At 34.9% G+C, this 23,331-nt stretch overlaps 2 protein-coding genes across 2 annotated transcripts in view; one reads left to right on the forward strand and one right to left on the reverse strand.

The window, feature by feature from the left end:
- Nucleotides 1-23,331, forward strand: part of LOC115943817 (uncharacterized) — a 113,600-nt gene that overhangs the window by 7,199 nt on the left and 83,070 nt on the right. The gene's annotated exons all lie outside the window — the stretch shown is intronic.
- GPR149 (G protein-coupled receptor 149) overlaps nucleotides 5,473-23,331 on the reverse strand; it is a 61,607-nt gene continuing 43,748 nt past the window's right edge. Inside the window, exon 4 of the mRNA XM_081828168.1 lies at nucleotides 5,473-7,054. Coding sequence (XP_081684294.1) covers nucleotides 6,482-7,054 — 573 coding nt within the window. The 3' untranslated portion in view covers nucleotides 5,473-6,481. The remainder of the gene's footprint in view (nucleotides 7,055-23,331) is intronic.

The raw sequence follows: 23,331 nt of genomic DNA on the forward strand, positions 1-23,331 counted from the left end.
CTCCTTTTAGTACCTTCTTTCAGGATAGATCTTGATGATATCCAATCATAATTTTCTTATTTCACTCAAAATACTGAAAGAGAATTTTTTTAATTCTCTATTAACTTAATTTTTAATTAATTATTTAACTAATTCTCTAAGTTAAAGCAGATGCTATTAATTGTTATGCCAGAAAAACAATTGTAAATTGGGACTATCCCAGGCAAACCAGACATTTTGTCATCCTAACTATGAATTATTGTCACTGTCTGCTAATTCCATCTGTTTCTCATGAAAAGAAAAAAAAAAAGAAAAAAATGGATTCTAGGATCCATGTTAAAGATCTTCTTGTCTTGCATAACATAGTTTCCCTTGAAAACTACATAATCTCATAATTGGATTTTTCTCTGTCTAATGTAAGCAGACAATCTGGGAATTTAGGAAAAAAATATTATGAGTGAGTACTGAGAAAAAAATTTTTGATCAATGGATTTTCTTCTAAATAATGAAAATACAACATCTTAAGGCTTCTATTAAGCAAGTAGTTATGTATCTTTACTACTGTAACCAGGTGACCATGGATTTGTCCAAATCCTAATTTTTTTGACCCTCACATTTTAAAGCTTCTGGGAATTGTATTCCCGCCAAGTGGTGGAAACTAAAATTTGCTTCAGAGATATATTTTTTTTTTCTGGAAAAATTACTCAGTGAGACTATGCTATTATGAAGGTAAAGATTTTCCTCTGTAATAAAGTGCTTCAGGATGATATGAACCCAGGAATCTAAATTTTTCTGCATAATATTGCAAAAGATTGTCATTGTGGTCATTTTGTATTGGGATTTTGACTGCCCAATGCCAGCAAGTTCCTGCTTATTCTTGAGAAGAACATGTGTTTTTGTATATGTGAGTGTTTGTGCATGTGTTCTTCATGCATTTTGAAGTTGAGATCCCAACACTGTAGGAAAGACATACAAATATGATTTTCTTTGTATTGTAACTGGAGAAGAGATCATATAAACAAACTGACCTAGGTTTGGAGCAGTATAGTCTGGTCTAGAGTCAAGGCCAAATAACTCAAACTTGGGAAGATGTACCATTCTTGGATTATGGTATGCAGTATCTCTGTATCTCATGACACCAGGGAGGGTGCACTATTTGCGTTCTATTATAGTATGGTATATGATTGTCTAGTTGGGATCATAGCATGTGGCAGAGACTGGCTAGCTAGCTGTTCACCAAATTTAGGTGTCTTCTTCATGTGCACAGATAGATATATTTCACAATCTCTTTTGAAGTTAGGGATGGCTGTATACTGAGATGTCTCCAATGTAGCAGAAGCTGCAGTGGCTGAGGCGCTGTTCTTCCAGGCCATGCCTGGAGCAGTCCTTGCAGGATCCTCCATGCCCTTTCTCCTCCTGCCAGCTTAATACAGGTGAGGGTAATGATCATAAAAAATGAAAAGGTGGAACTGCCGAATAGAAAGAGCCTAGACCCCTGAACCATATCTTGGAGGAGAAAGTCTCAACTGGTAGGAAACATTCATTTAACTGCTGCTGCTTTTCTTCAACTCTGTCTTCCAAATCTTGCACAAATGCCTCTCTCTGGCAGATGCTACACCTGGAACTTGCTGGCAAGAGAGACCGGAAAATATAGTTTTCAGGCTTCTAGCCTCTGTGATATATGGAAGACATTAGAAACATTGGGATTTTCCAAGGTATTAACAGAAAATAGATGCCAGAGGTAATTTTTTTCCTCAAGTTACAGGCTCCATAGAAAAACAATTAGGAAGTATGTAATTTAATTAGTTACCAAGGAAATCCTTCCTATTTATTGAGTCAGATATAATATATCACCATCTCCACTGCTATCACCCTAATCCTAGCAAATATCATCTCTAACTCAGACTACTAAAATCGCCTCCTGTTTCTTCTGTAACTATATTTGTACTTGCGTAGTCTTTTCCCCTTGATGACAACAGACAGTGGATTTTGTATTCAAACGTGTCATTCCTTTGTTCAGAACCTTCCAATCACTTCCCACCTCATTTAGAATAAGATTCAAAGTCCTACCTGGCCTGCAAGGCACTAATGATCTGTATCCCTGCCCTTATCTGTCTTTATTTCTAATCACTTTTTCTCTTTCTCACTCATCTGCATTTACATTGACCTAATGGATGGTTTCACAAAATACAAAAGGCATACTCCCACTTCTGGGAACTTGATGTTCCCTTTGCCGGAACTATGATTTCCCTAGATACATAGTATGTTTTATCACTGTATTTGACTGATGAAATATTACCTTATCAGTGAAGCCTTTCCTAACTAAAGTTTGAAAAAGCACTCCTTCCATCATTGTCCCATTATTTTCATTTTTTTCTTATCATTTTTATTACCTCTGGTACCTACTTTCTGTCAATTTATTTAGTATTACCTGAGATATATACACGTATACATGTATGGTATGTAAATGTATATTGTGGACTTTAACCCCATCCAAAAAGAGGTCTCTCCCCTTTGGGGGAGGTTGCCTCTAAGCCCCCAAAACATGTCGCTTTATAAGAGTCTGGGGCCGTAGATCAGCCAAATAGTAACAGTGTGATTTAGGGTAGGGGCTTTGTGTCATTCCTTATCAACTTGACTTCTTCAGGAGCTGGATATCAGTCATGTGAGCAGTGAACCTTGCTTACCCGTACTTTTACCATGATGGAGTCTCAACAAAGACTATGAACACCAAGATTCAAATGAGCTTTCCTTCTTGGCAATACTCCTTGTATGTTGTCTTACATTGATGTCTGGGAAAGTAATGCTGTCCATGACTCCATGGGGAGCAGACAACAGAGGCTCCACATTTAGACCTTGTCTGAATTCTGTTGTATGTGCTTCTCCTCTTGGCTGATTTTAATCTATATCCTTTACCTGTAATGCACTATAACTGTGACAATACAGCTTTCTGTAAGTCCTGTGGGTCCTTCTAGGGAATTATGAAAACTGATAGTGGTTTGGGAGATATCCTAAACTTGCAGTTGGTGTCAGAAGTGAGGGAAGACTGTGTTCTCTAAATTTGCAGTTTGCTCAAACTCATTTATGTGTGTGTATGTGTTTTGATTTTGTTCACAGTCATAATCCTAAGTACCTAGAATAATTTCTAGCATATAGTAGGCATTCATTAAATGTTATAATGAATAAATTAATGAAAGTAGCTGAATAGAATAAGAAACTAAGAGAAAATCTAATGAAATCCAATACTAAAGAACCATATTGAGAAAAGCTTCCAAGTAATGTATAACCAAATGATTTTTATTATATTCTGAATAATGCTATGGTCTTCAAAATGGTTACCTCTTTCAGTCACAACTCTTTGGGATTATACATGTGTTTATATTAACTGGGAGTCATAGATATTATGTCTTTTCAGTTTGTAGGAGTCACCACCAGATGGTGATATTTTTATTAGATAATAAGTAATTTTTGTCTTCAGATTCATCAGTTTATAGAGAAATCAACTATATGAAATATAGTACTTACTACTAATAAAATATAACAGGGTAAGCTATTTAAATATAGCACAAGATTTCTATAAGGGTATTTCCTATACCAGAAACACATTTTTATAATCATAATCCATTTAAAGAGTAAATACACTTTATACTGATGTCGCTTACTTACCCTTACTCTTTCTAAACGAGGATTGGGAGGAGCCATTCATGCTTAGTCATAGCCCCTATAGATTTTTCTTATAGCTTCAACTGCAATTGGCTTGGCTGACAACGACGACACAACAACAACGCGGGGCTCGATCCCAGGACCCTGACCTGAGCCGAAGGCAGATGCTTAACCGACTGAGCCACCCAGGCGTCCCTAATACAGCAGAACTTTTAAGTGTATCCAGTGTATAGTTGATTCAATAGCCAAGAGAAACTAAGTGGAAGTATCCTAGTTTTTTTGTTTTGTTTTGTTTTTTTATTTTTCCAGTTCTCCCAGCATAGGCCCAAGTCCAGTGAAAAGAAAATAGTACATGAGAGGGAAAAAGGAGTATTACTGTCTTCCAGTCCAGTTCTTGTGCTCTCTAAATCTTGATTTACATCATCTTCTCCTATGCATTAAAGAGCTGTGCCAGTTATAAAGGATTTATTTCTATTGAAATCTCTATTATTTTCTTTAGTTTTATTATGTTTCTGTTTCTAATTTCCTTGCAGTCAAAGATTATACTTTAAAGCAACAAAATCACCTTTCTCTTTCATAAAATTATACATGTAAATTTAATATATCAAAGCTTACCTTTTACAAAGCATTATTAGAATATTCAACTTTTGCTTTTATAACAGGCATTCAATGCCATTAATTTATAGTATTTGATTGATCAGGCCATTTGTCATTATGTTAAAATAGCCTTCCATTTTGGGGCACCTGGGTGGCTCAGTCTGTTAAGGAGCTGGCTCTTGATTTCAGCTCAGGTCATGATCTTAGGGTCTTGGGATTGAGCCCAGTTTACAGCAGAGTATTGGGCTCTGCGCTCAGTAGGGAGTCTCCTTCAGGATTCTCTCTCTCCCTCTACCCGTCCCCCCACTCTCTCTCTCTTTCTAAAATTAATAAATAATCTTTTAAAGAAATAAAATAGACCTCAATTTTAGGGATATATAAAAAGTCTTTTTAAATAAAATATATTTATAATGATAACATATTTGAATTTGAATTTATATGTTATGTATTATTTGAGGCCTGCTTTACAAACTTTACTAATGGCATTACCTTTGTTTCCCAAGCTTAGAAGAGGAGATATTGAGAGATTAAATGAGAGATAAAGTCCATTGAGATAATTACTTTGAAAATGAGTTCTTGATGGCAAAAAAAAAAAACTGAAGATGAAACAATCTGAAAGCCCATATCAAGTAATTTAGAATTCTGATTCAGTATAATAAAATAGAAACCAAAATAAATCATTTAAAAAGATAATTCACTCAGTCTGTAAATAGTAAATAAGATATGTGAGTGAGGTGTGGTGGTGCACAAAGTCAAATACCACGTAAAATGTCAACTCAATAACTTTGGAAAATAAACATTTAAGTAATACATTTAATGTATGTTTAAAGAAAGATCAGAATAAAGCATTTTGAAGTAAAATCACTTTATAATTTTTGAAATATACATTACTGATACTCTGACAAGGTGATTCCTGCATTTTTGCAATGTAACACATTTTAAAATTAGTGTTGAAATGTATACCTTACACTCATTTAATAAAATATATTGAATTTGCTTGAGCTATACATACCTATGAGAAAAAAACTAATAAGCACCTAAAATTAGAACAATATTTTTACTAAAATTTTCTATACTTCAAGAATGCCTAAGAAAGTTTGCCAAGGGGCACCTGGGTGGCTCAGTCATTAAGCATCTGCCTTTGGCTCAGGTCATGATCCTAGGGTCCTGGGATCAAGTCCCGCATCGGGCTCCCTGCTCGGCAGGAAGCCTGCTTCTCCCTCTCTCCCTCCCTCTGCTTGTGTTCCTACTCTCTCTCTCTCTCTCTGTCAAGTAAATAAATAAAATCTTAAAAAAAAAAAGAAAAAAAGTTTGCCAAATCTGCAGCTTTAGAAACATACTTTTATTTTTTTACTTAGTGGATTTTCCTCTGCTTTACCCAAAACTTTGTTATCTAATTGAACATACCTCACAGAACTTAATTTGGAAGTGCTTTTCCCCAATTTCCATTCAAATAAAACAATTCTAGAAATGATAATGTGTACATTTAAAACATTTCCAATAATGTTTGAGTTATGGATTACTAATTCACTTGTAACACAATATTTTGTTTCAAGGGAAGTCTTGACATAATGAAAAGATGAAAGGAGAATACTTACATTTAAGAGAGAAAGGAAGAAGAACATTTAGTAAGCAATTTGTACTTTACAGAAATGAAGGAAACAACTATTTACAGACTATGGGCATGCATGTTTCAAAGTCAGAAGCTAGCTAGTTTGCCATTTTACATGAAAATATATTTCCTAGACATGGATGTAAAGCTAAAGCAGTAACCGTGATAAGCTTGTCTTGCTAGGCACATGTAGGCAAGTCTCTTTAAATACAACTCACAGTTTTTCTACATTTCTTCCATTCCCAAAATATCTTCTTCCCCTTACGATAAAGGCCAGCGTTATGTGTTGAAACATGAGATGTGAACAAAATATTCATTGAATTTATGAGGGTGACCAACAGGCAAAAACATTAGTAAATGAGGCTGATATTTAATCTAGAAAACAGCTTTAGGAATCAGATAAGAAACGAATCTTTTAATTACCACAGTGTGTGATCTACAGGTAATACATCAAAAGCACTTAAGTGTTTATGCTAGTTCCAGCTGCTTGCCCTAAAAACAGTTAACTACTAAATCTGTAATGCTTATGTAAACCAACAAGTAAGGAAATCAAATAGCCTCAGAACCAAATTGTTAGTTTAGCAGTTTGAACTTGCAGACCCATTCTTGCCTTATTAGACCAAATGATCACTAGTTACCCTTGCTTTCTTCCTCTCTTTTTCTATAAGCTTTGTTTAACAACTGGATTTCCTCCTGGTAGCCATCCTTTTCTTGATGCTGCCTTTTACTGTTCTGCCTGTGTGCTTCAACAGTGTCCGGAATGGAGATGTTGATATCACCATCGGGATTACTCGTGGGTAAAAAGAGAGAGTATGAGGCTGTTTCCCCTAAATCACAAGAAACAAATCTGTTTTCTTTCCGTGAGTAGCGTAGGGATGGAGATCTGACCTGTGTAGAGGACTGGCTGATGTTGCTAATGATTGACACAGTGTCCAAGGCTTCTTCATTATCACAAATTTCAAGAACTTCCAAGTGTATTTTCACACTGGTGTCCACAAATGTAGAGGGAGAATCTTCTGAGTTCGGTTCATGGCCAACGCTTTTGGATCGATAGACTTCTATTTTCTTAGAGGCTGGGGTTATTTTTTGTCCTTCTGCACTTACCTCATAAGTAGAAAGAGATAGGGTTTTCCCCGTCGGTGCTTGGAGAGACACGGTCCCCTGGAATGCACACAAGGGAATGGCAAGGGCACCACCAGAACGCTGGGGACGAAAACAAAATTATTATTATTGAAAACTAGTTTCTGAAATTAGGACATTTAGAAATTCACTCTACTCATCAATATGGTAGAGTTTCTTCTATTTCAGACCCATTTCCCTAGAAACCTTTATCAATGGGATTTAAATTCTGCCATCAAAGCACTATAGCTCAGTTTCTCCCAGGTCAAATATAACATCTAAATGAGGACAATCAGGAACCTTTTTTTGAAAAAAGAGGACATATTCCCATAGTTTAAGGCAAAGTTTGTGTACTGATGGGGGCAGCAGTAGATGCTTCCAAAGGCAGAATATGGGCATAAAATCGAATGCATATTTATACTCTGGAATTGCTTTTATAGTTTTGTTACATTAAAAAGTTTGCATAGGTTGAAAGAAATGCAGACTGTGTTATCAAAATGCACTTTTTTTCCTGTTTAGTATGTCACAGAGAATGAATTGTGAAACTATGATTCAGATTAAGTATAAAGTATATTTCAGCTGTGAGGTTTGAGCATTCAGAAGAGGAACCAAATGTCGCCAGAACGGTGCTACACTGCTTACTTTTCCACGGAGAAATCACAGTCATTAAAGTAAATCCAATAATAGAGAACTCCCCCACATCTCTGCAAAAACTTTCTTGAAGGTTAGAACCTTTTATATTTTATTTAAAACTTCGTATGTTAAGATTTTTTAAAATCTGTACTCACCACTGATAAGCGCTTAAGAAATGAAAGAAAACAGACTAAATCTTATTATAGCCTGTATTTTATATTACTGATTCATATTTTCATACTTCCAGTTGACTTGTTTTCTTTTTTGATTACATGTTAGTCTCAGAAGATACCAAACTTCTGGAGCAATGCTCTCAAAGCTAAGTCCCCAAACTAGTGTCATCAGCATTATTTGATAACTTGTAAGAAATGCAGATTTTTGAGCCCTATCCTCGACCTACTGAATTAGAAACTTTGGGGCAATCTATTTGAGCAAGCCCTCCAAGTGATTCTGTTGCATTATAAGGTCTGCAATCCCTAACTAAAGAAATATTGTAGTCCAGAAAAAGAAGGGGAAGGAAAGTGGTTAACAGACACTTTTTATACATGTGCCGATTACCTAAAAAGCTGAGTTACTAACTGGATTGCCTTAAATGTGTCTTTACAGGGGAATTGGCATGAGGGCTCATGGTATTTTGCCAATTTAGGATGATCAACCTTCCTGTTTGCCTATAACTATGCCAGCTTTAGCACTGAAATTCTTGCATCTCAGGAAACCTCTCAGTTCCAGAAAAACCAGGATAGCTGGTCACCCTATTTGCCTTGGGCATTTTGTATCTGGACCTAAGTGTGGCTGGAGGAAGCCTAGGACTACAATTTGGATTCTCTTCTACTAAGAGAAAATTTTAAGGGAGGATTTATCATGAGATTCATTCAGGTGCCTTCATGCCCAATTCTTTGAATTTAGGGACAATGAAAAATATAGTCTAGGATGTGTAAGACATGTTACCAGTCTTTTCTAGTTATTCGCTACAGAGAAGTCTTGAATCCTCTTTATCCATAAAGGGTCCTGGGAACCTAACTTTAGGGCCTTTTACCCTAAAGGCCTGAAAACTTTGAAAACTTACACTATAAAATTCAGTTTACTCTTCTGCTGAAGCAAAAAACTTCAACTTCACATGTGTGACTGAAGCAGGAGAAACAGAGGAACAATACTTAGGTTCATTATTGTACCAAAGCATTGTTTGAGTGGTAGCAACTTTTTGGCAAAGGGGAAATGGCCTTCATTTATTTTTTATTTATCCATTCATTAAACATTTGCTGAGTATTACAGTAGTCCTCGCTATCCACATTTTCACTTTTCACAATTTCATTTACCCGCAATCAACTTTGGTCTAAAAGCAGGATCCTCCTTCTGCCCTATGGTTAGAAGGTCAGTAGTAACCTAACACTGTATCACAGTGCTTATGTCCTTCACCTCACTTCATCTCATCATGTAGGCATTTTATCATCACAAGAAGAAGGGAATGAATATAGTACAGTAAGATGTTTTGAGAGAGACAGAACACATTCACATAACTTTTATATACTGTTATAATTGTTCCATTTTATTATTAGTTATTTCTGTTCATCTCTTACTGTGCCTTATTTATAAATTAAACTTTATCATAGGTATGTTTGTATAGAAAAAACATAGTATGTATTGGGTTTGGTACTAACAATAGTTTCAGACATCCATTGGGAGTCTTGGAATATATCCCCCATGGATAAGGGGTGAGTACTGTTTGTGCAAGATTCTGAACTTGCATTGGGTATACAAGTGTACTATGTCTACATTCAAAGACCTCGCAGATATAATTGGGTGACAAAAGCATGTAAGAAAGAAAATAAAATTTTAGTTCCAACTATTTTAGTAGAGATAGGAACCAAGCTCTATGGAGTCCAGGAATGACCACTTTTGGTAAAGAGATTTCATATAGGGGTGGCATTTGAAATTGATCTTAAGAATTAAGAAAAGATTTACAGTTTTAAAAGCGTTGCTTTCTGAGTGGTAAGTCATGAGTGGAAGAGCCAAATTAAAAACTTCCCATCTTGAGAAAAATTTTATCAAAGACAGAAATTTCTGTTTTTTTAAATAAAATTGGACTGCAATATTTAGTCAGAAAATTTGTCATTTAATAATGTGAATTATAAACACAACCTCCTTCATTCTGAGAACTAGTAATGTAAAAGCTGGACTTCCTTACATTATACTTTATTGCAAGAAGAAAAAACAACCCATCTCAGTACTTAAAAAATTATTTTCTCTTTGACATAGTATACTGTGTAAACAAAGTCCGATGGAGTATACTAGTTTAAAAAGGAAAAAATGGATGAGAAAACTGAGTTATCAGACAGTACTCAGCAGTATTGGCATGTCTGTCTTAAAAGAACCTTCACTAGAGCATCAACAGTATAACCATGTCTTTATCTGTACCAACCCGCATCACTGGTGAGGAGCTAATATAAAAGCAAATGTGATAGGGCACCTGGGTGGCTCAGTCATTAAGCATCTGCCTTTGGCTCAGGTCATGATCCCAGGACACTGGGATCGAGCCCCGCATCGGGCTCCCTACTCGGTGGGGAGCCTGCTTCTCCCTCTCCCACGCCCCCCTGCTTGTGTTCCCTCTCTCGCTGTGTCTCTCTCTGTCAAATAAATAAATAAAATCTTAAAAAAATGTGATAAAGAATTTTTTGCATCTGATATTATACATCCACATAATGCAGATTTCAATAACTCTCTCATGCTAACTTTACTTAAATGTACAAACAAGCTTTACTGAGTTATCAAATGACATCTCATTAAAATTGGCATTTGAGAATTGCATAGTGCCAGAGTTTAACTAAGTATGAAATCTGTTATTCTGAAATAATACACAAAGTCTTGAGTTATCAAAATTACACTGTGAGGGACATCTGGGTGGCTCATTCGGTTAAATGTCAGACTCAGTTTTGGCTCAGGTCATGATCTCATGGGTTGTGAGATCAAGCCCTAGAGTCCCACGTTGGGCTCCATGCTCAGCAGGATGTCTGCTTAAAGATTTCCTCCCTCTGCTCCTCCCCCCTCTTGCACGCACCTGGGTCTGTGCTGTCTCTCTCTCTCAAATAAATAAATAAATCTTTAAAAAAAATTACACTGTGTAACATTCTTATTCAAAGGGATAGTCTCCATTTGACAGTCACAGAAGTAAAAACACAGAAACAGATTATATAGAAGCAGATCTGAGCGTACATCTTTGCACTATTCAAAATTGACATGTTAATTTCAGCAAAATGGTACTGTCACTTTAAGCCAATTTAACAATTTTAATGTTACTGGTTATGAAAGTATTTAATGTATAAATTTGTTTTGGTTTTAGATTTGTATAAGAAACTATAAATGTAAGGAGTTTTACCAAATATTGTTTGTATATCTTTAAGCAAAATCATAAAAATTTGATTTGACAGTAAGATTCATAGATTTTTTCTTTCCTTTCAGAGAGACCTATTATTTAAGTTAAAGAAACATTCCTCCAGGTGCGGGAAAACGAGAGCTTGAATGAAGGGAGAAGTAAAGGGATAGAGATTCAGGGAGATATCTAACAATTTGTGTAAAATCAACAGAATTTCCACCTCTTTTAGGATATGGAGGGCAGACTAAAATGGAGAGAGATGAGAAGCAAGAGAACAGACTAACTGAACCACTATTATGTATTAGGACTGGGTCAGCTGGTAGGTCTATAGCAATGGAATGAAGAGGCTGTCATATCTTGAGTTCATAGAATACACAAATACCAACCTCATAAACAATTGCATTTCCATGTGACTCGTGCTACAATAGATCCAGGCTGGAGAATTTTAAGAATATGGAATAAAAGCACTTAACCTAGGTAGAGTGAGGGAAAAGGAGACCTGGGCAAGATTCAATTTTTATAGATGAAAAGAAATGCTTGATATCAGTGCTATTATTTAGCATTGTTCTAGAGGTCCTAGCTAGACAATAGTCAAGAAATATTGAGCAGGGTGCACCTGGGTGGCTCAGTCATTAAGCGTCTGCCTTCAGCTCAGGTCATGATCCCAGGGTCCTGGGATCGAGCCCCACATCAAGCTCCCTGCTCTGGGAAGCCTGCTTCTCCCTCTCCCACTCCCCCTGCTTGTGTTCCCTCTCTCGCTGTGTCTCTGTCAAATAAATAAAATCTTAAAAAAAAAAAAAAAGAAATATTGAGCAGGAAGAAATAAAATTATCATTTTCATGTGAAAATGTTGTCTACTTAGAAATTCTAAAGAAGGGACTCTAAAAAAGGACTAATTTGGGAGTTTTGCAAGGTTGCTAAATTGTAGGTAAATGTTAAGACATCAATAGCAGTAACCAATTAAAAAATATATTTTAAAAAGGTCCACTCAAAATAGGTACAAAATTATAGAGATATGTAAGAACAATATGAGAAAAACACTATAATAAAAGAAACCTGAATAAATAGGAGACAAAAGAAACTGTCTCCACATGGAAAAATGCTATTGTAAACCTGGCAATTTTATTTTATTTTATTGATATAATACAATTTTAATAAACTTAATAGAATACCAGTGGAATTTTACTTTAGAACATGAAAAGTTCCTCCTAAGATTTATCTATAAGAATAAATGCTTATGTATAACCAAGAAATTTTGGAAACAGACTAATAAGGTAGATTTATAAACATAATATGAAGCTACAGTAATTAATACAGGTTGTTAATAGAAAGACATAATAAATTAAGCAGTCAAGAAACAAAATATAGTATATCACAAAGATGTCATTTCAAAATAAGAAAGGAATCAAATGGCTTTCCATTACAAAATTAAATTAGATTCCTTTTCATGTTATATGCAAAAATAATTTCTTGAGTCTTAATAATGGTTTTAAAATGCTGTGTGAAAAAGACCTTTACAAATCTGGAATGAAAATCAGAAATGTTAAAAGAGGGACAGATTTGATTGCAGAAAAATTGAAAATGTCTATGTAGAAATATATGCTGAAAGCAAAGGTAAAAAACAAATGGCATCCCAGGAGAAAATATTTGCAGAATACATAGGGCAAAGTTTAATAGTTATAATATAGAGAGTTTCTCCAAATCAATGAGATAAACATCCCTGGAGAAAAAAGGAAGTGGGCAAAGCAATTAGAGGGAGAACTACATGGGGTGCCTGGGTGGCTCAGTTGGTTAAGCATCTGCCTTCGGCTCTGGTCATGATCCCAGGGTCCTGGGATCCAGCCCCTCATCAGGCTCCCTGCTCATCGGGGAGCCTGCTTCTCCCTCTTCCTCTGCCTGCCACTCCCCCTGCTTGTGCTCTCTCTCTCTGCCAAATAAATAAATAAAATCTTTAAATAAATACATAAATAAATATATAAATAAATGAAGAACTACAAGTGGAGAATAAACACGTGGAAACATATTCAATTTCACCAATAATAAAAAATATGTAAGTAAAAACAGTGGGTCATTTTTAGCATCTCAGATTGCCCTCCACAAAAAAGAGAGAGAGAGAGAAATGAAGAAATAAAATGATAGATACCATCTTTAGAGTACATTTTGATTATATTTGATTATAAAATAAAACTACATATACTTACCAGCAATCCTATTTCTGTGAGTCAGTTCCACCACCAAATATCAACACATACTATTGTTTATTTCAGCAGTGTTGTAAGTCCCCAAATAGAAATAACCTAAATGTACTGGAAAACTGTCTTGAAAGAATGAAGTAAAGCTATAAGTTCTGCCTGGGTAAAATAATTTCGATACACTTTGAGTGATAATAGCAAGTTACAAAACAATATGTAAAGTATGATCCAGTTTTCTTGTAGAAAAAGATCTCCCAGAACACGACTCAACAAATTATACATGTGTAGGAATAAAAGATATATAGACACACAGCACACATATATATTCTAGGCACAGAAAAGATCTGAAAGGCTACGTTCCAAACAATTATTTCCTCTGAAAGTGGATGGAGGAGAACTTCAACGTTTATGTTTTATATATCTAAATTGTTCAATGATGATGATGATTTTGCTTGTGGAAGTTTTATCAGGTAATAAAGGAGGCAGAATGCAAAATATTACTAGAAGGGCATCCAGCGTGTGGGCTAGGGTACTAAGTGTGTGTTGCCTATGATGATACCTCAGAGTTCAGTTTGGTAGTCACTTTGGAGTTTGTGCTGCATTTGGGGTTTGTGAATCAACAGTGCATTTTGGGTTTGTGCTATTTTTAGGTTAGAAGTGAGGAAACAAGGTAGGTGCAGGGTACTGTCTCAAAATTTTGCCCTTATAGTTTGATTGTTTAGAATAAGAGTCCCAATTGGGGTATAGTTTATTTTCTGTTCGAATTTTTTAAAGAGTAGCAAATGGCACTTTTGACAAGAAAAATAAATATTTTAAATTATCAGAAAGGAAAAGGATCACCTGTTCCTAAGCAGACAAAATAAAGTGACCAGGGTCTGTAATGAGTCAGATTCTCCTCACTAATTTTACTGCAAAAACTATTATAAACATTTGAGTCCAACAATCTGTCAATGTAAACATTAAGTTCCAATAAAGAATCCCACTTCAGAAAAAAAATATTATGTAATTTGAGTTACAAACTACAATGTAATCCACAGATTTGAAAGCCATTCAAAAAGTTGAAGAATAATTACAAAATGAGACTAAAAGTAAAAGGCATTAAATCTTAAGTGAAAATTAATATTAATTGTGAGAAGATAAAACAAAAAAAACCCCCGTTATTATTGATTTAATTTATCTTCATCTTTGTACTGGGTTGACTAGTGTGTCCCCTCCAAAATTTGTATCTACCTGTACCTTATGAATATGATGTTATTTGGAAATAGGGTCTTTTCAAACATAAACTCATATGAGGTCATAGTGGATATGGGTGGGCCCTAATCCAGTGACTGGTATCCTTTTAAGAAAACAGAAATTTGGATACAGACTCACATAGATGGAAGATGGCCATGTGAAGAAGGAGACGGCAGTTGGAGTTATTCTATTGTAAACCAAGAAAGGATAGCCCTGCTGACACCTTGACTTTGAACTTCTGTCTTCCAGAAATACGGGACAATAGATTTCTGTTGTTTTAAACTATCTTAAGTTTGCACTAATTTGTTACAGCAGCCCTAGGAAATTAATACAGTGTTTTGTGCAAACACATAATGAAACATTTGCAAAGCTTTGCAACTGCCCGTTTTCTTCTGGAGACTGGAACTGCATGGCATTTTTGTCAAATCCACATAGAATGTAATCTCCAGGGAAAGGAACATTTTCTTGTGGGTCTTTATTTTCTCTACCATCTATACCAGTGCCTGACACATGGTAGGCCCTCAAAAAATACTTGTTGAATGAATAAATGTGTGCATAAATGAATGAATATGCAACATTGACCTTGTAGATTTTTTAGATTCCATATTTTAATTTCCTAAAGCAGAAAAAATAAGATCGTCTTTCAAAAGTATTGCTATTTAATATTAATTTTTTATATTTAACAGCCCTATATAATAAATGATGATAATTACAAATGCATCAGAAGGTGATATTAGAACATACCCTTTTTATAAAAATGAAATAGAATATTATAGGACCGAATTGTATGTGAACTTTTACTTCATGATAAAAAAAAATGGTAAGATTCAGAGGGCATAAAACTAGTCATTTCATAGTCTCTGCTTTCTTTCCATTTAAAAGTCTGTGAATTAGCATATGCTGTCAGGAATAATGATAATCCATTATTGCTGTACGCCTGAGCGTAGGTGGCTGGGAGCTTTTTTATTTGAAAATGAAAAGCAGTCTCTAAACCTCACAAATACTTCAGGAGGAGAGAGCATGCCATGTAAACACATTAGCACAAATAATCCGCTCTGATAATTGATTAAGACTTAACTGACCTTGGGCATATTGAACTTTTTATTTCCTCACTATAAGCCTCTAGGTGAATTCAGGGTGAAATTATAATAAAAAAGAGTTGCTCCAAATTTCTCTCCTAACAAGGTGAGGTATTGTGTTATCTGAATCATTCAACTTAGGAAAGACATATTATAACATGTAAAATCATAGCACTTAACCAGAAACCACAGAGTTCTGATTTCTCATTTTATAAAGGGAGAATTGACAGCGGGAGAGGTGAAGCCACTTTCCTGGGGTCACGCAAGTAATAGTAGTAGGACAGGTGTCTCTGCCCAGTTAAGTGCTCTTTTCCAATGTACCATGTTGTAACTTTAAAATAAATCTGCTTTATCCAGGAGTAGATCATGGGTTTTCTGCCCTGGAAGCTAGAATTCTATCACTAACTCATGAATAACCCAAGTGACTGACAATTTTAATCTAAATTAAAATCATATAGATGATCTTTAGGTTATTTAGGTGACTTTTAGGCATCTAAAAGTACAGACATTGAGAAATTAAGTCAAAGAGACCATCTAAGATGGTTTAGGGGAGAAGAGTTAAAGACACTAAAAACAAACAAAAATAACAGGGAGAAAGAGAACTTTGTGAGAAAAACAATAAACTGTAGTTTTAATAATATTTTTGGAATCTTATTTAAAACTGAGACTGCAATATTTTCATATATTCAACATCTAAAATATTCCTTGTGTCATCTTGCCACCTTTATTTAAATGTTTAGTACACTAGAATAAGGAGGACACATGAATTACTCAAGGAAAAGAGAGTAAGGGCAAGAAAATAAGGGCCTTTATAAAGAGCACCATGTATCATAGAAAGTGCTAGGTGTTTTAACACATGTCCCATTAAATCCTCAAAAATCTTCAAACTGCAAATTAAGCGCTTTTTTTTAAATGATGAAGAGTTTCACAACTGAGTAACAAATTTAGGATTGATATTCATCATAACAAATATTTACTGATTCTACTAAACACAAGCCATATATCAGACTTCTTACTAAGCACTTTATATATATTTTCTTACTTGATTTTCATATCAACCTCATAAAATAGAGATACTCATTATCCCAATTTTATAGATAACATAATTGAGTCATGAGGATATAAGTAGGTAATGGCATAGTCAAATCCAAATCCAGGATTATCTGTCTCAAACCCTCTGCTCTTAGCCATTCTGCTACTTCAAAGCATGATGTTTGTGATAAAATATGAATAATACCTCATTCTCCTAATCCAGTTAGAACCCACTATGTCCTGTGGGAACAAGGGGAGGTGGGATTAATTCATTCATGCTAGGAAGTGAAAGGAGTAATTTGAGAAGATACTTGAGAAAATGGTTTCTAAATAGGGTCCTAAAAGATAATTTCAGTAGGCAGAAAATAAGAAAAATGTATTCCAGAATGAGGGAATAGTAAGAGCAAAGGCAAATGGAATTTGGGGGGAATGACATAGTACAAGGAAATGAGACTAGAAATAGAGGTGGGCCTGGGGCAAAGAACCCTGTACACCAGGGTAATGAGTTTTGATTATATTCCATAGGCAAGGGTGAAATGATTTTTGTTTTCACATTTATGGAAAGGAAAGAAATTAAGATATATGGAAGTCTTCTATGTGCAGGCAGTGCACTTGGCACTTTACATGTGAAATCTAATTTAATACAATAATCTATAAGGGAGATAAAATTATTTCCATTTTACAGATAAGCAGATTAAGGTATGGAGAGGTAAACCAACTTGCTTAGGTTATAAACAAAGTTAAGTTTTGAACTGTGATCTTAGCTCAGATTCCACATGTTTTACACTATCCCACTTAAAGTCTAAGAAGATAATGGGGGACCCTGTGAAAGATGGATTGGAGGAAGGGGACCATGGTGTCAGGGAGACACGTTAGCAGGTTTTTAAAATCATTGTGTGCAAAAGGAAAGGGAATCTGAGTATCAATACTGGTAATAGAAATGACAAATGTGGGATGGACTCTAGGGGAGTTGCAAAGGCAAAATTTGAGACTGGGAGGGTCATGATAAAATATTGCTGTTGAATCACATACACCTGCTGTAGAACTCAGTTGAGTCACTATTGCTATAATCCTTACTCTCTAAGTCTCAGTTTCTCATTTCTAAAATTTAAAGAATAAGTGAGTTAATGGATGTAAAATGATTCACTGAGTGTTTCACACAAAGTGCTCCATAAGCATTAGCCATTAGGTATTATTAGGAAGTGAGTAAGAGAGAGAAATCCACGATGTCTTTGAGATTTCTAGTGCTAGGATCTAGTACCAGTAATTGAGAAAAAGAGCTTAGGAGGATGTACATAATATAATGCTACTTTTGCAGTCTTCATCTCGTAAGCAGGCAGTATATTCCTCTGCAGTATTTTATCCTAATGGTCTAAATATGCTAAATAAAAGCCAGAGATTACCAGAATGGATTAAAAACATGACAACTACATACTGTCTACGAGAAACTCACTCCAAATATAATGCTATAGGCAGGCTGAAAGTTGAAAGATTGAAAAAGATATAGCACGCAAATATCAATCAAAGGAAAGCAGAACTGGCTATATTAATATCAGATAAGATAGACTTCAGAGCAAAGAATATTACAAGAGACAGGGAGGATTATTTTAGTAATGATAAGAAGATCAGTCTACCAAGAAGATACAGCAATCCTAATTGTGTATACACCAAACAACAGAGTTGCAAAATACGTAAGCAAACTGATAGAACTGAAAGTAGAGAAAGTCAAGTTCACAATTACAGCTAGAGACATTACTACCCTTCTCTTAATAATTAATAGAACAGGGGCGCATGGGTGGCTCAGTCGTTAAGCGTCTGCCTTCGGGTCCTGGGATCGAGTCCCACATCGGGCTCCCTGCTCAGCGGGAAGCCTGCTTCTCCCTCTTCCACTCCCCCTGCTTGTGTTCCTGCTCTCGCTATCTCTCTCTCTGTCAAATAAATAAATAAAATCTTTAAAAAAAAATAATTAATAGAACAGTTAAACAGAAATTCAGCAAGGATATAGGAAAATACCATCAACTAACATGATCGAATCAACATTTACAGAAAATTTTATAGAAAGAAAGACTTTTATTTATAGAAAATCATCTAACAAGAGCAGAATACAGATTATTTCCATGGAACATATACCAAGATAGATCATATCTGGGACATAAAATAAATCTCAATAAATTTAAAAGAATTAAAATTATACAAAATGTGTTCTCTAGCCACAGTGGATTCAAGATAGAAATAAATAATAGATAACAGGAAAATCTCCAAACCTCTGAAAAGTAAAGACACTTCTAAATAATCCATGAGTCAGAAAGTCTTAAGGGAAAAAAAAATACGTTGAACTGAATGAAAATGAAAATACAACATATCAAAATTTGTGAGATGCATCTAAAGCAGTGCTGAAAGGGAAATTTAAGGCACTAAGTGTACACATTAGAAAAGAGGAATAGTCTCAAGTCAATAATGTAAGCTCCTGCCTCAATAATCTAGAAAAATAAGAGCAAAATAAAATCCGAGCAAGAATAAGGGAAGAAATCCTCAGGATGAGAACCGAAATCAATGGAATTGAAAACAAAACAATAGAAAAACAGTGAAGCAAAGAACTGGTTTTTTTTTAAACAGATTAATAAAATTGGCAAACCTCTAGCAACAGTGACAAAGAAAAAAAGAAGACAGAAATTACCAATATTGGGAATGAAATGGGATATCACCACAGTCTGTGCAGAAGATAAGGGAATACTACAAAGAACTTTACACATTTAAATTTGACAACTTAGAAGAAATGGACCAATTCCTTATAAAACACGAACTATTAACAATATACCCAATATGAAATAAATAATTTGAATAGCCCTATAACTGTTAGGGTAATTGAACTCATAATTTTAAAATTCTCAAAAAGAAATCACCAGGCCCAGATGGTTTCACTGGAGAAATTTGCCAAACATTTAAAGGAGAATTAATATAAATTCTACACAATCTCTTCCTGAAAATAAAAGATGCAACACTTCTCAAATGAAGGTAGTTTTGCCTTGTTACTAAAACTAGACAGACAGTACAAACAAAAATAAAGGCAAAAAAAAAAAACACTACAGGGCTCTGGGTGGCTCAGTCGTTAAGCGTCTGCCTTCGGCTCAGGTCACGATCCCAGGTTCCGGGGATCGAATCCCACATCGGGCTCCCTGCTCGACAGGAAGCCTGCTTCTCCCTCTCCCACTCCCCCTGCTTGTGTTCATGCTCTCGCCCTCTCTCTCTCTGTCAAATAAATAAAATCTTTAAAAAACAAACAAAAACACTACAGATCTGTATTACTTATTGATATAGATGCAAATATCCTTTTTTAAAAAAATATTTATTTGACAGAGAGAGAAAGAGAGAACACAAGCAGGGAGAGCGGCAGGCAGAGGGAGAGGGAGAAGCAGACTTCCCACTGAGCTGAGCAGGGAGTCCGACATGGGGCTCAATCCCAGGACCCTGGGATCATGACCTGAGCCGAAGGCAGACACTTAACCGACTGAGCCACCCAAGCGCCCCTAGATGCAAATATCCTTAACAAACATTAGCAAAGGGAATTCAGCAGTCAATTAAAAGAATTGTATTCCATGATTAAGTGGGATTTATTCTAGAACTGCAATGCTAATTTCAATATTCAGAAATAAGCTGATGTGATCCACCATGTTAATAGGCTAAAGAAGAAAAATCACATGATTATATCAATTGATATAGAAAAACAACTTGACAAAATTCAACATCCATTCATGATAAAAGTAGCAATAGAGAGTAAATGTCTCACTTTGATAAAGAGCATCTCTAAAAACCCTCCAACTAACGTTATACTTAATGGTGAGAGATTGCTTTCCCTTAAGATCAGGAACAAGGTTAGGATGTCAGTTCTTACCACTCCTTTTCAACATATTGCTGCGGGGCACCTGATTGGTTCAATAGGTTAAGCATCTGCCTTCGGCTCAGGTCATGATCTCAGGGTCCTGGGATGAAGCCCCACATCAGGCTCCCTGCTCAGCTCAGCGGGAAGCCTTACCTCCCTCTCCCTCTGCCTACAGCTCCCACTGCTTGTGTTCTCTCTCTCTCTCTGTCAAATAAATAAACAAAATCTTAAAAAAAAAATATTGCTGGAACTTTTAGTCAGTGCAATAGTCAAGAAAAGGAAATCAAAAGTAGATCAGAAAGGAAGAACTAAAACTGCAGGTGACATGATTGGCCTATGTAGAAATTTTCAAAGAATACAAAAATTCCTAGAACTAACAAATGAACTAATCAAGTTTACCTGCAAGTTAAACATTGTATTTCTATATAGTAGCAATGAACATATGGACATCAAAATAAAAAAAATACAGTACCATTTACAATTGCTCAGAAAAGTGAAATACTTAGGTGTTAGTGTAACAAGACCTGTGTAGGACATATAAGCTAAAATCTACATGAAGGAAACCAAAGATGTAAATAAATGGAGAGACATGTATGTGGAATAGAAGACTCAATATAGTAAAGATGTGAGTTCTTTCTAAATTGATATATAGGTTTAATGTAATTCCTATTAAAATCCCATCAAGATTTTTTTTGCAGATATAGACATGATTATTCAAAAATTTGTATGAAAAGGCAAATGAACTAGAATACTAGTAAACTTATTTTGAAAAAATGAATATAGTGGGAGTAATCAGTCTACCTAACTTCAATATAGCTATGTTAATCAAGACTATGCTGTTGGTGGAGAGAGAATGACAGAACCTAGAATAGAAGACCCACACAAATATGCCCAACTGCTTTTAGACAAATGTGCAAAAACAATTCAATAGAGGAAAGATAGCCTTTTCAACAAATGGTGTTAGAGCAATTGGACATCTATAGGCAAACAAAAAACCTAGAACTAAGTTAAATATTTTATTCAAAAGTTACCTCAAAATGGATCACAGTCTTAAATGTAAAACTGTAAAACTTTTACTAAAAACATAGGAGAAAATCTTTGAGATCTAAGGCTAAGAAAAGAGTTCTTAGACTTGATACCAAAAACATGATCCATAAAAGGAAAATTGATAAATTAGACTTCATCAAAGTTAAAAACTTCTGTGCAAGTTCAGATTCAGATTCAGTAGGTCTGTGGTGTTCTGAATTCTGCACTTAGTAAAAGCTCTTAGATGATGGTGAGGCTGCTGGTCCATGGACTACACTTTTTGAGTAGCAAAGGACATACAATCTGTAAGGCTCCTTACAATGAAGCAAGACAAAATCAGAGAGCGAGACAAACCATAAGAGATTCTTAATCATTTGAAACAAACTGAGGATTGCTGGAGGGGAGAGGGATGGGGGGTGGGGTGATGGACATTAAGGAGGGCATGTGATGTAAGGAGCACTGGGTGTTATATAAGACTGATGAATCACTGACCTCTACCTCTGAGACCAATAATATATTATATGTTAATTAATTGAATTTAAATAAAAAATTTTGAAAAATATATAAAAGGCTCCTTACAATTCTAAAACTACATGATTTCATGAGTAAATAGATTTTGTTATCATGTTAGCAATTCAAAGAATTAGAGGAGAAAATTCAATTTCAGTTAAAGGAATAACAGAAACCCCCCAAAAGCCAACTTTATAGATGAACAGAAAGAAAAACAAAATTTTATCTTTTTGAATACTTTCAAAATATTCTAATGCCTTATTCAAAGGGCACTTAAAATGATCACATTTCCTCATCAGTCTTCATTTTACATTAATCTTATAGCCATAATGTAAGGTTCTGAAATGAATATATCATTGCATTTAAATTATTTTATTTTTTATTTATGGAAATTGGTATTCTCATATTTTCAGTTTATACTTTTTGGCTTTATCTGAGCCCATGAGCACAACCATCACAGGCTACAAGAAATCGTGTGAGAATTTTGAATTTAAATGTGTTATTGCTATTGAGATTAGTGGATAGGTTTTTCTATTCACTGGTCCAACAGAAACTAAAATCTCTTATCTCTAATGATGGCATTTCAACTCAGATTTGATATGTCCAAATTTATTTCCATGTTTCCAATTCTTCCTGTTTAAAGAATAAACTGTAGCTTGAAAGGAAGCACACGTTGATTCTATTTAGAAAAGAAATAAAATTTTATCAGGAATAAATGAATCTTGAGAAATAAAATAGTTATCTTACTAATATGCATTCGTTCAATTGGGTGCTGTGTCAGTTAGAAATATCCTACTAAAAATGGTTTCATGAAAAAATTTTCTTATACCTCATTGACCAGAATTAGGTCAAGAAAGAAGATACATGTTTTCATTTTAAAGACAGTTTCAAAGGATAAATAGTGTTTTTTGTGAGATTACTATACTCTAGAAAAGGTGTTAAAATCCATGTTGATGGTATTCATAAAAGTATAAAAGACAAAAATGCTTTTATCAGACAGCATAATACAGTAAAAAGATCAAACAAATAAACAAAAAACAAATCTGTGTAGACATAGATTAGTGGTATCCTGGCACAGGGAGTGGTGATAGATTGTGGGTAAATGGGCATGTGAAATTAACTGATGTGATGAAAATATTCTAAAACGATTTATGGTGATTGCACAACTTGGTAAATTTACTAGAGATCATTCAATTATATACCTGAAATGGAAGAATGATATGGTATGTAAAATATCCCTCAATAAAGGTTTTTTTTTTAAAGAGCATCTGACTGATATTCAGGACACCATGAAATACAGCAGTTGTTCTGCCACTAAATAAATAGCTGTGTGACCCTAGACAAATAGTGTACTCACTGTAGGCCTTTATTTCATTATCTGTATAAAGGGGTAGTTGGGCAGATGA

Source organism: Leptonychotes weddellii, chromosome 1 (assembly GCF_054177405.1).
Source record: "Leptonychotes weddellii isolate Sample4059 chromosome 1, ASM5417740v2, whole genome shotgun sequence".
NCBI lineage: Eukaryota > Metazoa > Chordata > Mammalia > Carnivora > Phocidae > Leptonychotes > Leptonychotes weddellii.